General features: G+C 50.1%; 1 protein-coding gene across 4 annotated transcripts in view; it reads left to right on the plus strand.

The window, feature by feature from the left end:
• The first annotated feature begins 10,597 nt into the window (after positions 1-10,597).
• Positions 10,598-17,872, plus strand: part of LOC122924278 (microtubule-associated serine/threonine-protein kinase 2-like) — a 103,270-nt gene continuing 95,995 nt past the window's right edge. For 3 of the 4 annotated variants that reach the window (XM_044275222.1, XM_044275223.1, XM_044275224.1), the window contains exon 1: positions 10,598-10,828. In XM_044275222.1, coding sequence (XP_044131157.1) covers positions 10,709-10,828 — 120 coding nt within the window. In that variant the 5' untranslated portion in view covers positions 10,598-10,708. The remainder of the gene's footprint in view (positions 10,829-17,872) is intronic. The other variant, XM_044275226.1, reaches the window with a different exon arrangement.

Genomic DNA, 17,872 nt, shown 5'->3' on the forward strand with positions numbered 1-17,872 from the left:
CTGTACACTGATATACCTCCATGTGCCAGAGCCAATCTGTGATACCGGTACACTGATATACCTCCATGTGCCAGAGCCAATCTGTGATACCTGTACACTGATATACCTCCATGTGCCAGAGCCAATCTGTGATACCTGTACACTGATATACCTCCATGTGCCAGAGCCAATCTGTGATACCTGTACACTGATATACCTCCATGTGCCAGAGCCAATCTGTGATACCGGTACACTGATATACCTCCATGTGCCAGAGCTCATCTGTGATACCTGTACACTGATATACCTCCATGTGCCAGAGCTAATCTGTGATACCTGTACACTGATATACCTCCATGTGCCAGAGCTCATCTGTGATACCGGTACACTGATATACCTCCATGTGCCAGAGCCAATCTGTGATACCGGTACACTGATATACCTCCATGTGCCAGAGCCAATCTGTGATACCTGTACACTGATATACCTCCATGTGCCAGAGCCAATCTGTGATACCTGTACACTGATATACCTCCATGTGCCAGAGCCAATCTGTGATACCTGTACACTGATATACCTCCATGTGCCAGAGCCAATCTGTGATACCTGTACACTGATATACCTCCATGTGCCAGAGCTCATCTGTGATACCTGTACAGTGATATACCTCCATGTGCCAGAGCTCATCTGTGATACCGGTACACTGATATACCTCCATGTGCCAGAGCCAATCTGTGATACCTGTACACTGATATACCTCCATGTGCCAGAGCCAATCTGTGATACCTGTACACTGATATACCTCCATGTGCCAGAGCCAATCTGTGATACCGGTACACTGATATACCTCCATGTGCCAGAGCTAATCTGTAATACCTGTACACTGATATACCTCCATGTGCCAGAGCTCATCTGTGATACCGGTACACTGATATACCTCCATGTGCCAGAGCTCATCTGTGATACCTGTACACTGATATACCTCCATGTGCCAGAGCTAATCTGTGATACCTGTACACTGATATACCTCCATGTGCCAGAGCTCATCTGTGATACCGGTACACTGATATACCTCCATGTGCCAGAGGTAATCTGTGATACCTGTACACTGATATACCTCCATGTGCCAGAGCTCATCTGTGATACCGGTACACTGGTATACCTCCATGTGCCAGAGCTCATCTGTGATACCTGTACACTGATATACCTCCATGTGCCAGAGCTAATCTGTGATACCTGTACACTGATATACCTCCATGTGCCAGAGCTCATCTGTGATACCTGTACACTGATATACCTCCATGTGCCAGAGCTCATCTGTGATACCGGTACACTGATATACCTCCATGTGCCAGAGCTCATCTGTGATACCTGTACACTGATATACCTCCATGTGCCAGAGCCAATCTGTGATACCTGTACACTGATATACCTCCATGTGCCAGAGCCAATCTGTGATACCTGTACACTGATATACCTCCATGTGCCAGAGCCAATCTGTGATACCGGTACACTGATATACCTCCATGTGCCAGAGCTAATCTGTAATACCTGTACACTGATATACCTCCATGTGCCAGAGCTCATCTGTGATACCGGTACACTGATATACCTCCATGTGCCAGAGCTCATCTGTGATACCTGTACACTGATATACCTCCATGTGCCAGAGCCAATCTGTGATACCTGTACACTGGTATACCTCCATGTGCCAGAGCCAATCTGTGATACCTGTACACTGATATACCTCCATGTGCCAGAGCTCATCTGTGATACCGGTACACTGATATACCTCCATGTGCCAGAGCCAATCTGTGATACCTGTACACTGATATACCTCCATGTGCCAGATAGAGCTAATCTGTGATACCGGTACACTGATATACCTCCATGTGCCAGAGCTAATCTGTGATACCTGTACACTGATATACCTCCATGTGCCAGATAGAGCCAATCTGTGATACCGGTACACTGATATACCTCCATGTGCCAGAGCTCATCTGTGATACCTGTACACTGATATACCTCCATGTGCCAGAGCTCATCTGTGATACCGGTACACTGATATACCTCCATGTGCCAGAGCTCATCTGTGATACCGGTACACTGATATACCTCCATGTGCCAGAGCTAATCTGTGATACCTGTACACTGATATACCTCCATGTGCCAGAGCCAATCTGTGATACCTGTACACTGATATACCTCCATGTGCCAGATAGAGCTAATCTGTGATACCTGTACACTAACATTAATCGTAATATGTCCTAAAGCGCAGTATCATAGTATCTAAATACATTACATTGCCGCTCTTGTGGTTTGGCCGCGATACCGCTGCTGTTAGACATAGTACCCACTGAGCGCCTCTGTAGCAATCCCTCCTTTCTCTTCGGTTTTGTACCAGCGACTTGTCAGTCTGACGGCTATTGCTCACTCACATACAATATTGGCACAATGAGGTAAAGAGCACACAAGCCTGTCAGTGCTCGGGGAAGCAGGGCTCCCGGTGTGGACTTGTAATTGCTACAGGTGACTGAAGTGCTTCATATTGTACTGGGTGTTGCCCCTGGCAACCAGCATACACGGAGACACCCGCAGCCAGTACGCCAGAGCACAAACAACCCGTGACACAAACAGAAATGCATCCATAGTCAGACCCTTTTCACACACAAGGCTGCAGCCAGCACGCATCGCAGAACTAGCATATCTGGGAACACCTATAGCAAGTACACAAAGTGCATGCAGCCAGTATGCACAGCACCGGTGACAGGAACCACAGAGATATGGCCACAGGAGCCACAAACACAGGCCACAGTTCACACAAAACTGCAGCCAGCACGGAGTCACAAGCAACCAGCATACACAGGTGACAGCCTGCAGCCAGTACCCGAGGGAGCCCGCAGCCAGCCTGCACGGCCACAGCTGTCACAGTGAACCGCACCGCGACACAGTCTCCCATGGGGCATCAGGCCTGGTGGTTACAGTCTACCATTGAGCATCAGGCTTGGTGGTTACAGTCTACCATTAGGCATCAGGCTTGGTGGTTACAGTCTCCCATTGAGCATCAGGCTTGGTGGTTACAGTCTCCCATTGAGCATCAGGCTTGGTGGTTACAGTCTCCCATGGGCTATGAGGCTTGGTGGTTACAGTTTCTTATGAGGCATCTGTCACGAATGATGTTGCAGATAGCTTGAAGTTAAGAATAAACGTCTGGCTTGATCCCAAACTAAGGAGCATATAGGTGACCCCTATAAAATCCCTAGAGCTCTCCCTGACTGCTAAGCACATACAAGGGTCTCAAAGGTAGACGATTGTATGCCCACATACCTAAGACTGTGTGACACCTGAAAACCCTATAATAGTGAGGGGGCACGACCACCGGCTCCCTGCACTTAATACAGAGGGAGTCAGGGTCACCTAGAATCAAGCCAGCAAGGAAACACAATACATGAAAGGACTTATCTGAACAAACAGCAGCAGAAGCCTCCAGCAGTGAACACTTAAATCCAGGAAGTAATATAAACCGCAAAGTGAGGCAGTATGGGAGGGAATATAAAGGAAGAGGATTAGTCTAAATAGGTGACACCTGAGAGTAGGAAAAGAGATGAGAAAGTGAAACCAAAACAAAGAACATTATGCAAGAGGTAGAGAAGGATGTCTGCCAGACCTTCTGACCTCTACGGGTGGACCCACCTTCTCAGGATGAGGCCTATGGAAAGCCTTGATGAGACGAGTGGCCTTAATGTCCGCCACTGGGACCCACATCCTCTCCTCAGGACCATAACCCTCCCAATGAACAAGGTACTGGAGAGAACCGCGGATAATGCGAGAATCCACAATCCTAGAGACCTGGAATTCAAGATTACCATCAACAAAAATCAGAGGAGGAGGCAAAGAGGAGGGTACTGTGGGTTGGACATAAGGTTTTAATAGGGACCTGTGAAAAACATTATGGATCTTCCAAGTCTGAGGAAGATCAAGACAGAAGGCAACGGGATTGATGACGGACAAGATCTTGTAAGGCCCAATAAACCTAGGACCCAACTTCCAGGCGGGAAACTTCAGTTTGATATTCTTTGTAGACAACCACACCAGATCACCCACATTCAGGTCCGGACCAGGCACACGTCTCTTATCCACCACACGCTTATATATCTCACCCATCCTCTTCAGATTACCCTGAATCTTTTGCCAAATAAATGACAAAGACAAGGAAAAGCTCTTCTAAACCAGAAGACCCCTCTCCAGAGAATGTCCCAAACTGTGGATGAAACCCATATGCACCAAAAAATGGTGACTTATCAGAGGACTCCTGACGACGGTTATTTAAAGCAAACTCAGCAAGGGACAAAAAAGAACACCAATCCTCCTGATTCTCCGCCACAAAACAGCGCAGATATGTCTCCATATTCTGATTGACGCTTTCGGTCTGACCATTCTACTGCGGGTGAAAAGCAGAAGAAAATGACAACCGAATCCCCAAGCGAGAACAGAAGGCCTTCCAGAATCTGGAAACAAATTGCGTTCCCCTATCAGAAACGATGTCTGAAGGAATGCCATGCAATTTAACAATGTGATCAACAAACGCTTGTGTCAACGTCTTAGCATTGGGTAACCCAGGAAAGGAAATGAAATGCGCCAATTTGCTAAAACGGTCCACTACCACCAGAATTACAGTCTTCCCCGAGGAACGAGGCAGGTCCGTAATGAAGTCCATGGACAGATGCGTCCAAGGACGGGAAGGAATGGGTAACTGGAGGAGAGAACCCGATGGCCGTAAATGAGGGACCTTGGCACGAGCGCAGGCTGCCACAAAACCCTCAACCGTCTTACGAAGAGCTGGCCACCAGAATCTCCGAGCAATGAGATCTAATGTGGCTCTACTCCCCAGGTGCCCAGCAAGGACAGTATCGTGGTGCTCCTTAAAAACCTTGTGTCATAAAGCGAGAGGCACAAACAACCTCCCAGGAGCACAAAGATCAGGAGCCTCTGCCTGGGCTGCCTGAACCTCTGCCTCCAAATCAGGATAAAGAACAGAGATGGCCACCCCTTCAGCCAAAATGGGACCCGGGTCTTCAAAGTTCCCCCCTCCCGGAAAACAATGTGACAGGGCATCCGCCTTCACATTTTTTACCCCAGGGCGGAACGTGACAACAAAATTAAACCTAGAAAAGAACAAAGACCATCTGGCCTGTCTCGGGTTCAGACGCTTGGCTGATTCCAAGTAGGCCAGATTCTTATGGTCGGTAAACACGGTAATAGGGTTTCTGGCTCCCTCTAACCAATGACGCCATTCCTCAAAAAGCTAATTTGATGGCCAACAACTCCCTATCTCCCACATTGTAATTTCTCTCTGCAGAGGAGAGTTTTCTTGAGAAAAAGGCACACGGTCGCCATTTGGCAGGAGAGGGCCCCTGAGATAAGACCGCACCCACACCCACCTCAGAAGCATCCACCTCAACAATAAAAGGTAGAGAGACATCAGGTTGTACTAAAATGGGAGCAGAAGCAAAACTCTCTTTGATACTAGAGAAGGCCTTAAGCGCATCTACAGAAAAGGAGGAAAAATCTACCCCCTTTCTAGTCATATCAGTGAGTGGCTTAACAACAGAGGAATAATTCAAAATGAACTTTCTGTAATAATTGGCAAAACCTCAAAAATGCATCAGCGCCTTCTGATTCTGAGGAAGCTCCCAATCAAGCACAGCGCGGACCTTCTCGGGGTCCATGCGAAAACCAGAAGCGGAGAGAAGAAAACCAAGAAATTGAATCTCCGGAACCGCAAACACATTTTTCTAGTTTAGCGTATAATTTATTCTCCCGCAGAATGAGCAAGACCTGACGTAGGTGGTCCTTATACGTTTTGAAATCAGGAGAAAAAAATCAAAATGTCATCTAGATACACCAGTACAAATTTCCCCATTAAATGATAAAAAATGCTGTTCACAAAATGTTGGAAGACGGCTGGAGCATTCATCAAACCAAAAGGCATAACCAAATTCTCAAAATGACCCTGAGGGGTATTGAAGGCCGTCTTCCATTCGTCTCCTTCTCTGACCCTGACCAGGTTGTATGCCCCTCTTAAATCCAACTTATAAAAAACTTTAGCCCCCAACAATCTGGTTAAACAGGTCTGGGATCAGAGGAAGCGGATATGGGTCACGAATTGTGACACTGTTCAGCTCCCTGAAATCCAGACAAGGTCTTAAAGAAGCCTCTTTTTTCTTTAAAAAAAACAAAACTGCGACAACAGGTGACTTTGAGGGTCGGATGTGTCCCTTTCTCAGACTCTCAGAGATATAAGCACGCATAGCGACCCTTTCAGGTTGGGAGAGATTGTATAAATGAGATTTAGGCAGCTTGGCGCCTGGGGTGAGATTAATAGGGCAATCATACTCCCGGAGAGAGGGAAACTTCTGGACACCACTCTCGGAAAACACATCCGAAAATTCTGAGAGAAAAGATGGTACAGTCTTAGTAGAAACCTCTGAAAGAGACGTTGTGAGGCAATTCTCTCTGCAAAAGTCACTCCAACCATTTATTTGCCTTGCTTGCCAATCAATGGTGGGGTTATGTTTAGTGAGCCAGGGTAGCCCCAACACTAGAGGAGTAGGCAAACTGCTAAGGACGAAACATGACACATCCTGAACATAAGTATCACTCACAATGAAACTGATATTGTGAACTATGCCCTTTAATGGATTCTGAGAAAGTGGAACGGAATCAATAGCAAAAACAGGAATATCCTTTTCCAAAGTGCGCACCTGGAAACCATGAGTTATCGCAAATTGATTATCAATGAGATTGATAGCTGCTCCACTATCTACAAAAATCTCACAAAAAATGTTCTTGCTGTCTAGCGCCACCCTGGCAGGTAGGATAAAAACGGGAACTACAAGCAACGGAAAAGCTTCAATTTCCACATCAACCTTGCCAATAGTAGCAAATGGAAAGTTTTTAGAGGGTTTTTTTCTTTTTTTTATTACCCTCAGAAAACTCCATGAATCTCCTAGAAGGGCAAACATTTGCCAAATGATTTATACCTCCACAACAGAAACAAACCCTCCTCTGAGAGCTGAATCATCTACTATCAGAGGCAAGCAAACCCAGCTGCATGGCCTCCTGCTCAGAGGGGATTGAGAGACTGAGACCCCTGTGCACTGAATGAGACCGCCGCACTGTCCTTGGGCTGAATATGACAGGAAGGAGTGATCTCTCCTCTCTCTCTAAGACGCCTGTCAATACGAACGGCCCGAGACATGGCAGAGTCCAAGGAGGTAGGTCTCTCATGAAAAGCAAATGCATCTTTCAATCCCTCTGAAAGACCATGGCAAAATTGACTTCGGAGTGCAGCATCGTTCCATCCAGTATCAGCTGCCCATCTCCGAAATTCAGAACAATATATCTCTGCGGACTGTTTACCCTGGCATAAAATATGAAATTTAGATTCAGCCAGAGCAATACGATCCGGGTCATCATATATCTGCACCCGTGCTACAAAAAATGCATCCACCGATCGGAGGGGCCGTGCCCCCACCGGCAGCGAAAAGGCCCAAGACTGAGCGTTATCCCTGAGCAGCGAGATGATGATCCCCACCCTCTGCTCCTCATCACCAGAGGAAGGGGGAAGTAGGCGAAAATGGAGTTTGCAAGCCTCTCTAAAGCAGACAAACTTCTCAGGCTCGGAGCAAACTCCATGAACGCAAGCAGAACTGGTCACCTGAAACTGAGACACAGTTTTACAGAGATCTGCTACCTCCAGTGAAAGACCTTGCATGCGGTCAATCAAGGCTGAAACCGGATCCATGCTTAAGACGGTAAAGGCGGTTTATGTCACGGATGATGTTGCAGATAGCTTGAAGTTAAGAATAAACGTCCGACTGGCTTGATCCCAAACTAAGGAGCATATAGGTGAACCCTATAAAACCCCTAGAGCTCTCCCTGACTGCTAAGCACATACAAGGGTCTCAAAGGTAGACAATTGTATGCCCACGTACGTAAGATTGTGTGACACCAGAAAACCCTATAATAGTGAGGGGACACGACCACCAGCTCCCTGCACTTAATACGGAGGGAGTCAGGGTCACCTAGAATCAAATCAGCAAGGAAACACAATACATGAAAGGACTTGTCTTACTAACCCTAACAAACAGCAGAAGCAGCCTCCAGCAGTGAACACTAAATCCAGGAAGTAATATAAACCGCAAAGTGAGGCAGTATGGGAGGGAATATAAAGGAAGAGGATTAGTCTAAATAGTTGACACCTGGGAGAAGGAAAAGAGATGAGAAAGTGAAACCAAAACAAAGAACATTATGCAAGAGGTAGCGAAGGACGTCTGCCAGACCTTCTGACAGAACTGGCAGTGACAGCAGACTTGGTGGCTACAGTGCCATGTTTGGCATAAGGCTTTATGGTTACAGTGTTATGTAGGTCATAAAGTTTGGTGGTTACAGTCTCTCATTCGGCATGAGACTTGGTGTTTACAGTCTCCCATGTGGCATCAAGGGCTGTGGTTACAGTCTCCCTTGGGGAATCGGGCTTTGGGGTTACTGTGGCCCATAGGGTATTACGCTTGGTGGTTACGGTTTCCCAAGAGGCATCAGGCTTGGTGGTTACAGTCTTCCATGGGGCATCAAGCTTGGTGGTTACGGTCGCCTATTAAGTCATCAGATATGTTTGTTAAAGTCTCCCATTGGGCATCAGGCTTGCTTGTTACACTCTCCCATGGGCTATCAGGCTTGATGTTCACAGTCTCCCATTGGCATCAGGTTTGGTGGTTACAGTCTCCGATAGGGCATTTGTCTTTGTGGTTACAGTCTACAATTAGACATCAGGCTTGGTGGTTACAGTCTCCCATGGGGCATCAGGCTTCGTTGTTAAAGTCCACCATAGGCCATGAGGCTTGTGGTTACAGTCTTCAATAGGCCATCTGGCAAGGCTGGTTACACCCTCCCATTGGGCATTATGCTTGATGGTTACTATCTCCTTAGGTAGATCAGGCTTGTTGGTTACTTTCTCCCATTGGGATTTACGCTTAGTGGTTAGACACCAATGGGGCATGACTCGTGATGGTTACAGTCTCCTATAGGGCTTTATGCTTCATGTTTACAGTCTACCATTGGGCATCAGGCTTGGTGGTTCTAGTTTCCCATGGGGCGTTAGGCTTGGTGGTTCCAGTCTCCCATTGGGCATGAGGCTTGGCGGTTAGTCTCCCATGCGGCATTACGCTTAAAGTTTACAGTCTCCCATGGGGCAATAGGCTTGATGGTTCTAGTCCCCCTGGAGCATAAGGCGACTGGCACCAGTCTCCTATTGGGCATGTGGCCTGGTGGTGCCAGTCTCCTATTGGGCATGTGGCTTGGTGGTTCCAGTCTCCTATTGGGCATGTGGCTTGGTGGTGCCAGTCTCCTATTGGGCATGTGGCTTGGTGGTTCCAGTCTCCTATTGGGCATGTGGCTTGCTGGTGCCAGTCTCCTATTGGCATGTGGCTTGGTGGTGCCAGTCTCTTATTGGCATGTGACTTGGTGGTTCCAGTCTCCTATTGGGCATGTGGCTTGGTGGTTCCAGTCTCCTATTGGGCATGTGGCTTGGTGGCTCCAGTCTCCTATTGGGGATGTGGCTTGGTGGTGCCAGTCTCTTATTGGCATGTGGCTTGGTGGTTCCAGTCTCCTATTGGGCATGTGGCTTGGTGGTTCCAGTCTCCTATTGGGCATGTGGCTTGGTGGTTCCAGTCTCCTATTGGGGATGTGGCTTGGTGGTGCCAGTCTCTTATTGGCATGTGGCTTGGTGGTTCCAGTCTCCTATTGGGCATGTGGCTTGGTGGTTCCAGTCTCCTATTGGGCATGTGGCTTGGTGGTTCCAGTCTCCTATTGGGCATGTGGCTTGGTGGTTCCAGTCTCCTATTGGGGATGTGGCTTGGTGGTTCCAGTCTCCTATTGGGCATGTGGCTTGGTGGTTCCAGTCTCCTATTGGGCATGTGGCTTGGTGGTTCCAGTCTCCTATTGGGCATGTGGCTTGGTGGTTCCAGTCTCCTATTGGGCATGTGGCTTGGTGGTGCCAGTCTCTTATTGGCATGTGGCTTGGTGGTTCCAGTCTCCTATTGGGCATGTGGCTTGGTGGTTCCAGTCTCCTATTGGGCATGTGGCTTGGTGGTTCCAGTCTCCTATTGGGCATGTGGCTTGGTGGTTCCAGTCTCCTATTGGGCATGTGGCTTGGTGGTTCCAGTCTCCTATTGGGCATGTGGCTTGGTGGATCCAGTCTCCTATTGGGCATGTGGCTTGGTGGAGCAACAGGCACAGGACATGAGGTAAAGGCACACCTGCCATCTATACGGGTACATGAGCACCATAAGGGGGTCAACAGTAGCCCATGGCAACGGGGTCAACCATAGCCCATAGCAACAACGCTAACAGTGACAGACTTTCCAGGTCGGGCCCAGCAGCTGCCCACAGGGAAGCTTGAGGGAAGACGAGTCACGTGACACCGCTTTGCCCATTAATAATACGTGACATGGGCGGGGTCGACATCGATGTGATTGACAAGACAAACCAGCCAATACGTGCCAGTATCTGCCGACTTAGTCTTGTTGCTAGGCTGTGAGGCTCCGCCCCTGCAGCAGTCTGACAGGAGCTGTATGTAGTTCCGGCTGGCGGGCGGCGGATTGATTGCTCAGAATCCTGGCACAGAAATGGTGGCCCCCGGCTGAGAAGCGCGCACCCGTTACTAGCCATGAATAGAGCCCGGGGGAGCCAAGAGAAGCCCCGCGCCGGGCCTGGCACCGTGGAGGAGAACCGAACACTGCGGCGGAGGACCGTGGGATCGGAGGAAAGAGCGGGCGCCAGAGAGCAGGTAACTCCCAGCGTGTACCCCGAGTCTGACAGGAGTTGTCCTCCCCTCCCGCCTTTATCCTCCTCAGGGTCCTCATTGCCAGAGTGCAGTGACCCCAGGAGCTGACACTCACCTGTATTATTATACCCATAGACCCAGGAGCTGACACTCACCTGTATTATTATACCCAGGACCCCAGGAGCTGACACTCACCTGTATTATTATACCCAGGACCCCAGGAGCTGACACTCACCTGTATTATTATACCCGTAGACCCAGGAGCTGACACTCACCTGTATTATTATACCCATAGACCCAGGAGCTGACACTCACCTGTATTATTATACCCATAGACCCAGAAGCTGACACTCACCTGTATTATTATACCCATAGACCCAGGAGCTGACACTCACCTGTATTATTATACCCGTAGACCCAGGAGCTGACACTCACCTGTATTATTATACCCATAGACCCAGGAGCTGACACTCACCTGTATTATTATACCCATAGACCCAGGAGCTGACACTCACCTGTATTATTATACCCATAGACCCAGGAGCTGACACTCACCTGTATTATTATACCCATAGACCCAGGAGCTGACACTCACCTGTATTATTATACCCAGGACCCCAGGAGCTGACACTCACCTGTATTATTATACCCATAGACCCAGGAGCTGACACTCACCTGTATTATTATACCCATAGACCCAGGAGCTGACACTCACCTGTATTATTATACCCATAGACCCAGGAGCTGACACTCACCTGTATTATTATACCCGTAGACCCAGGAGCTGACACTCACCTGTATTATTATACCCATAGACCCAGGAGCTGACACTCACCTGTATTATTATACCCAGGACCCCAGGAGCTGACACTCACCTGTATTATTATACCCAGGACCCCAGGAGCTGACACTCACCTGTATTATTATACCCAGGACCCCAGGAGCTGACACTCACCTGTATTATTATACCTATAGACCCAGGAGCTGACACTCACCTGTATTATTATACCCATAGACCCAGGAGCTGACACTCACCTGTATTATTATACCCAGGACCCCAGGAGCTGACACTCACCTGTATTATTATACCCAGGACCCCAGGAGCTGACACTCACCTGTATTATTATACCTATAGACCCAGGAGCTGACACTCACCTGTATTATTATACCCATAGACCCAGGAGCTGACACTCACCTGTATTATTATACCCATAGACCCAGGAGCTGACACTCACCTGTATTATTATACCCATAGACCCAGGAGCTGACACTCACCTGTATTATTATACCCATAGACCCAGGAGCTGACACTCACCTGTATTATTATACCCATAGACCCAGGAGCTGACACTCACCTGTATTATTATACCCATAGACCCAGGAGCTGACACTCGCCTGTATTATTATACCCATAGACCCAGGAGCTGACACTCGCCTGTATTATTATACCCATAGACCCAGGAGCTGACACTCACCTGTATTATTATACCCATAGACCCAGGAGCTGACACTCACCTGTATTATTATACCCATAGACCCAGGAGCTGACACTCGCCTGTATTATTATACCCATAGACCCAGGAGCTGACACTCACCTGTATTATTATACCCAGGACCCCAGGAGCTGACACTCACCTGTATTATTATACCCAGGACCCAGGAGCTGACACTCACCTGTATTATTATACCTATAGACCCAGGAGCTGACACTCACCTGTATTATTATACCCATAGACCCAGGAGCTGACACTCACCTGTATTATTATACCCATAGACCCAGGAGCTGACACTCACCTGTATTATTATACCCATAGACCCAGGAGCTGACACTCACCTGTATTATTATACCCATAGACCCAGGAGCTGACACTCACCTGTATTATTATACCCATAGACCCAGGAGCTGACACTCACCTGTATTATTATACCCATAGACCCAGGAGCTGACACTCGCCTGTATTATTATACCCATAGACCCAGGAGCTGACACTCGCCTGTATTATTATACCCATAGACCCAGGAGCTGACACTCACCTGTATTATTATACCCATAGACCCAGGAGCTGACACTCACCTGTATTATTATACCCATAGACCCAGGAGCTGACACTCGCCTGTATTATTATACCCATAGACCCAGGAGCTGACACTCACCTGTATTATTATACCCATAGACCCAGGACCTGACACTCACCTGTATTATTATACCCAGGACCCCAGGAGCTGACACTCACCTGTATTATTATACCCAGGACCCCAGGAGCTGACACTCACCTGTATTATTATACCCAGGACCCCAGGAGCTGACACTCACCTGTATTATTATACCCAGGACCCCAGGAGCTGACACTCACCTGTATTATTATACCCATAGACCCAGGAGCTGACACTCGCCTGTATTATTATACCCAGGACCCCAGGAGCTGACACTCACCTGTATTATACCCATAGACCCAGGAGCTGACACTCACCTGTATTATTATACCCAGGACCCCAGGAGCTGACACTCACCTGTATTATTATACCCAGGACCCCAGGAGCTGACACTCACCTGTATTATTATACCCCTAGACCCAGGAGCTGACACTCGCCTGTATTATTATACCTATAGACCCAGGAGCTGACACTCACCTGTATTATTATACCCATAGACCCAGGAGCTGACACTCACCTGTATTATTATACCCATAGACCCAGGAGCTGACACTCACCTGTATTATTATACCCATAGACCCAGGAGCTGACACTCACCTGTATTATTATACCCGTAGACACAGGAGCTGACACTCACCTGTATTATTATACCCATAGACCCAGGAGCTGACACTCATCTGTATTATTATACCCATAGACCCAGGAGCTGACACTCACCTGTATTATTATACCCATAGACCCAGGAGCTGACACTCATCTGTATTATTATACCCATAGACACAGCCCCCCCCCCCCCCCCCCCCTCTCCCTCCAGTCACTGTGCAGGGTTGGTATTTCGTACTTTGTGCGGTTTATAAAATCTCGGAGAATCTTTGACGTTTTCTCTGGCGCTGCTAGTCATTGTTAAAGTGCTGGATTTGGATGAGAGCGGCCATATTGTTGCCCATGTGTTACTGGCAGCCACCATACTCTTCATCGTTATAGCGCCACCTCAGACAGAGCAATGAAATGCTTCTGTGTAACGACCAATAAAAAAAACAAGATTGCAGATTGGTCACGGCTGCGCCATTATGAGACGTGGCGTCTGTGGCCAACCTTCTGATCACTGCAGGTTTATTCACCATCGTAGTGGGGTGCGCGGGGGTCGCAGGGGGGAGTAGTGGGGGGTCGCTGAGGGGAGTAGTGGGGTGCGCGCGGATGTCCGGGCCCCCTGCTCCGGGTGGCAGGCTTCTCCATCACAGGACGGTCCGCGGCTGGTTGTAGTCTTCATCTGTGTATGACGGGAAGTGGTGCCGGCGGTATAGGTCACACTGTTCAGATTCGCGCCTGGTCGGTGATTCCGCCGCCTGTGTCCGGATCTTTTTAGTAGGCACGTTTTTCGATAATAATCCATTATTGCTGTTTGCGGGAGGCCGCTGTAGGCCGCCATGTTTGCCTGCGCCTCGTGGCCAGGACTCCGCCTGCATTTTTCTGATATAGGGCCGTGTCACATGTCCTTCAAGGGGCATGCGGCCTAGAACTGCATCTGTCAGTGAATGGTCATGCTCTGGGGTCGGTGCCGCTCTGTCCTGTGCGACCAGCTCCCTGTCGGAGGGGCTGTCAGTGCAGGGGGGCACCGGGTTTGGCACCTGGAGCACTTATTTACCAGACACGAAGGGGTTGTTTTATATGTTGCACAAGGCCACGTTTCCTTCAGGTGGGTCACTTGGGCTGTCTGCGGTCGCCCGGTGGGCCGCTGGCTTTGTTTGCTTTCACTTTTTGTCCTTTCAACACGTGGACTCTGGAACGTGTGTCATTGACCTCATCGCATCTGCCGGTAAACACCAGAACGGAAAATTCCACGGTACAGATGTGGGTCACCTTCATAGGAGGCTGCGGGAGGAGAGCAGTATGGCCGCCCTGTTATATGGCAGAAGCGTTAACAGCGACTTTACTGATCATCCGCCTATCGTCCTAAAAATTCTTCCTGCGGTCCGTAGCCTCGTGTCACGTTTATGGCACTAACCAGACGTGGTCTACCTGGGTCACTAGCGGCTTCCGTTACCGGTGTCCTCGGACCCCAGCTGAGTGGACGCAGCATTGTTAGCCCTTGTGCCTGTGTTCACCTTAGTTCTGGCATCTTAGTCATGAACCAGGAGGCACAGGATGAGCAGTTCTAGTTTACACTGATGGAGCAGGGAGTGGAAAGGAAAATACCCAGCACGTCCGCTCCTTATAGCGCAGCTGCTCAGGGCAGGAAATGGTTAAGGGTTTATACTGGGGTCAGAGGAGTGCAGTCTCCTGGGCTCATATGAGCTGCAGGGGGTGGGAAGATTCTGCTGCCGCTTTTCTCCACTACTTCCTCTTTCTAGCCGCTTATCCTTCTGGTTTCCTTGAGGTCGATGTGACCTCTGTGTCATGGGTGAAGTCACACATCCGTGGAACGCGGTCCGTGAGATACCGGACTGGCATCCTGAGCTCACGGCGTCGTTGGTTGCTCTGATGCCGTGCGTTTTGTGCCGCAGTACAGTAATACACTCGCATAGATCATAAGTGTGTGTGTTGCTGTTCTGCGGCGGCACATAGCGCATGGCGTCATAGCAACCAATGACGACGCCGTGCCCTCAGGATGCCAGTCCGGTATCTCGCGGACAGTGTTCCACGGACGTGTGAATTCAGCCTAACTTAGTACTGTGCAATGGGTGGGGTGCTCCAGCTATACTGTAGATGTGGCCTTGTCTGGGGTGCTCGCTATTGTAGACGTGGCCACGGTGTCATGGGTGGGGTGCTCCCCACTACTAAGTTGGCGCTGTGTAATGGGGGGGTGCTCTCTGGTACTGATGTGGCCTCTGTGTCATGGGTGGGGTGCTCCACGCTATACTGTAGATGTGGCCTTGTCTGGGGTGCTCGCTATTGTAGACGTGGCCACGGTGTCATGGGTGGGGTGCTCCCCACTACTAAGTTGGCGCTGTGTAATGGGGGGTGCTCTCTGGTACTGATGTGGCCTCTGTGTCATGGGTGGGGTGCTCCACGCTATACTGTAGATGTGGCCTTGTCTGGGGTGCTCGCTATTGTAGACGTGGCCACGGTGTCATGGGTGGGGTGCTCCCCACTACTAAGTTGGCGCTGTGTAATGGGGGGTGCTCTCTGGTACTGATGTGGCCTCTGTGTCATGGGTGGGGTGCTCCACGCTATACTGTAGATGTGGCCTCGTTGTGTGGGGTGCTCGCTAGTGTAGACGTGGCCACGGTGTCATGGGTGGGGTGCTCCCCACTACTAAGTTGGCGCTGTGTAATGGGGGGTGCTCTCTGGTACTGATGTGGCCTCTGTGTCATGGGTGGGGTGCTCCACGCTATACTGTAGATGTGGCCTCGTTGTGTGGGGTGCTCGCTAGTGTAGACGTGGCCACGGTGTCATGGGTGGGGTGCTCCCCACTACTAAGTTGGCGCTGTGTAATGGGGGGTGCTCTCTGGTACTGATGTGGCCTCTGTGTCATGGGTGGGGTGCTCCACGCTATACTGTAGATGTGGCCTCGTTGTGTGGGGTGCTCGCTAGTGTAGACGTGGCCACTGTCATGGGTGGGGTGCTCCCTGGTCCTGATGTCACCACCATGTCATGGGTGACGTGGCCTCTGTGTTAGGTTGTGCCCCCCCAACGACGCTCAGATGTTTGCTCTGCTTCAGCTTTTACCTGCTGTGATATTTCGGTGACACTTTAGTTACTGGGATTTTTTTCCCTGCGGAGGGTGGAGAAGTATATTACCATGCTCCACGCCCTGCAGCCACGTGTGGCTTGTTTTAGTGATGGGTGTCTGGCGGTTGTGGGGTATTAAGAGATTACAACATGAAAGGCGCCAAATTATACTATAAGCCGACATTTAGACCTCGTTATTTCCATGTTGGCAGACGGCGCCTCCGAGAACCTATTTAGGGAGCTGTTGATGGGGGTATTTCCCAGGTCCTGCCCCCTGTTTATGGTTCTGCTCCCTACAGGTGAGCGGTCCGGGAGCACGGCACCTAATGCACCACGACCCCATCTCTCCGGAAGATTGAAAGTGCAAGAGACCAGGCAGTTCTGGGCAGGAGGGGCAGTTAGGGTTAATTTATTGGGCATTGGCAGGTGTAGTTGGTGCAGCTGTCTGGCATTGGGTGGTGTAAGGGTTGGACAGACCTCGCGGGGGGGGGGGGGGGGGGGGGTAGTCCGGTGCCTGTCATGTCTGTGGCCGGGGTGATGGCACCTCCCGGGGGGTCAGCCGTTCTCTCCCTGTATACAGATGATATGCTGGTGAGCGGAGGATAGTCCGGGGGCCGGGGTGATAGCACCTCCCGGGGGGTCAGCCGTTCTCTCCCTGTATACAGATGATATGCTGGTGAGCGGAGGATAGTCCGCTGGCCGGGGTGATGGCACCTCCCGGGGGGTCAGCCATTCTCTCCCTGTATACAGATGATATGCTGGTGAGCGGAGGATAGTCCGGGGGCCGGGGTGATAGCACCTCCCGGGGGGTCAGCCGTTCTCTCCCTGTATACAGATGATATGCTGGTGAGCGGAGGATAGTCCGCTGGCCGGGGTGATGGCACCTCCCGGGGGGTCAGCCGTTCTCTCCCTGTATACAGATGATATGCTGGTGAGCAGAGGATAGTCCGGGGGTCGGGGTGATGGCACCTCCCGGGGGGTCAGCCGTTCTCTCCCTGTATACAGATGATATGCTGGTGAGCGGAGGATAGTCCGGGGGCCGGGGTGATGGCACCTCCCGGGGGGTCAGCCGTTCTCTCCCTGTATACAGATGATATGCTGGTGAGCAGAGGTTAGTCCGGGGGTCGGGGTGATGGCACCTCCCGGGGGGTCAGCTGTTCTCTCCCTGTATACAGATGATATGCTGGTGAGCAGAGGATAGTCCGCTGGCCGGGGTGATGG

Source organism: Bufo gargarizans, unplaced genomic scaffold, assembly GCF_014858855.1.
Source record: "Bufo gargarizans isolate SCDJY-AF-19 unplaced genomic scaffold, ASM1485885v1 original_scaffold_986_pilon, whole genome shotgun sequence".
Classification (NCBI taxonomy): domain Eukaryota; kingdom Metazoa; phylum Chordata; class Amphibia; order Anura; family Bufonidae; genus Bufo; species Bufo gargarizans.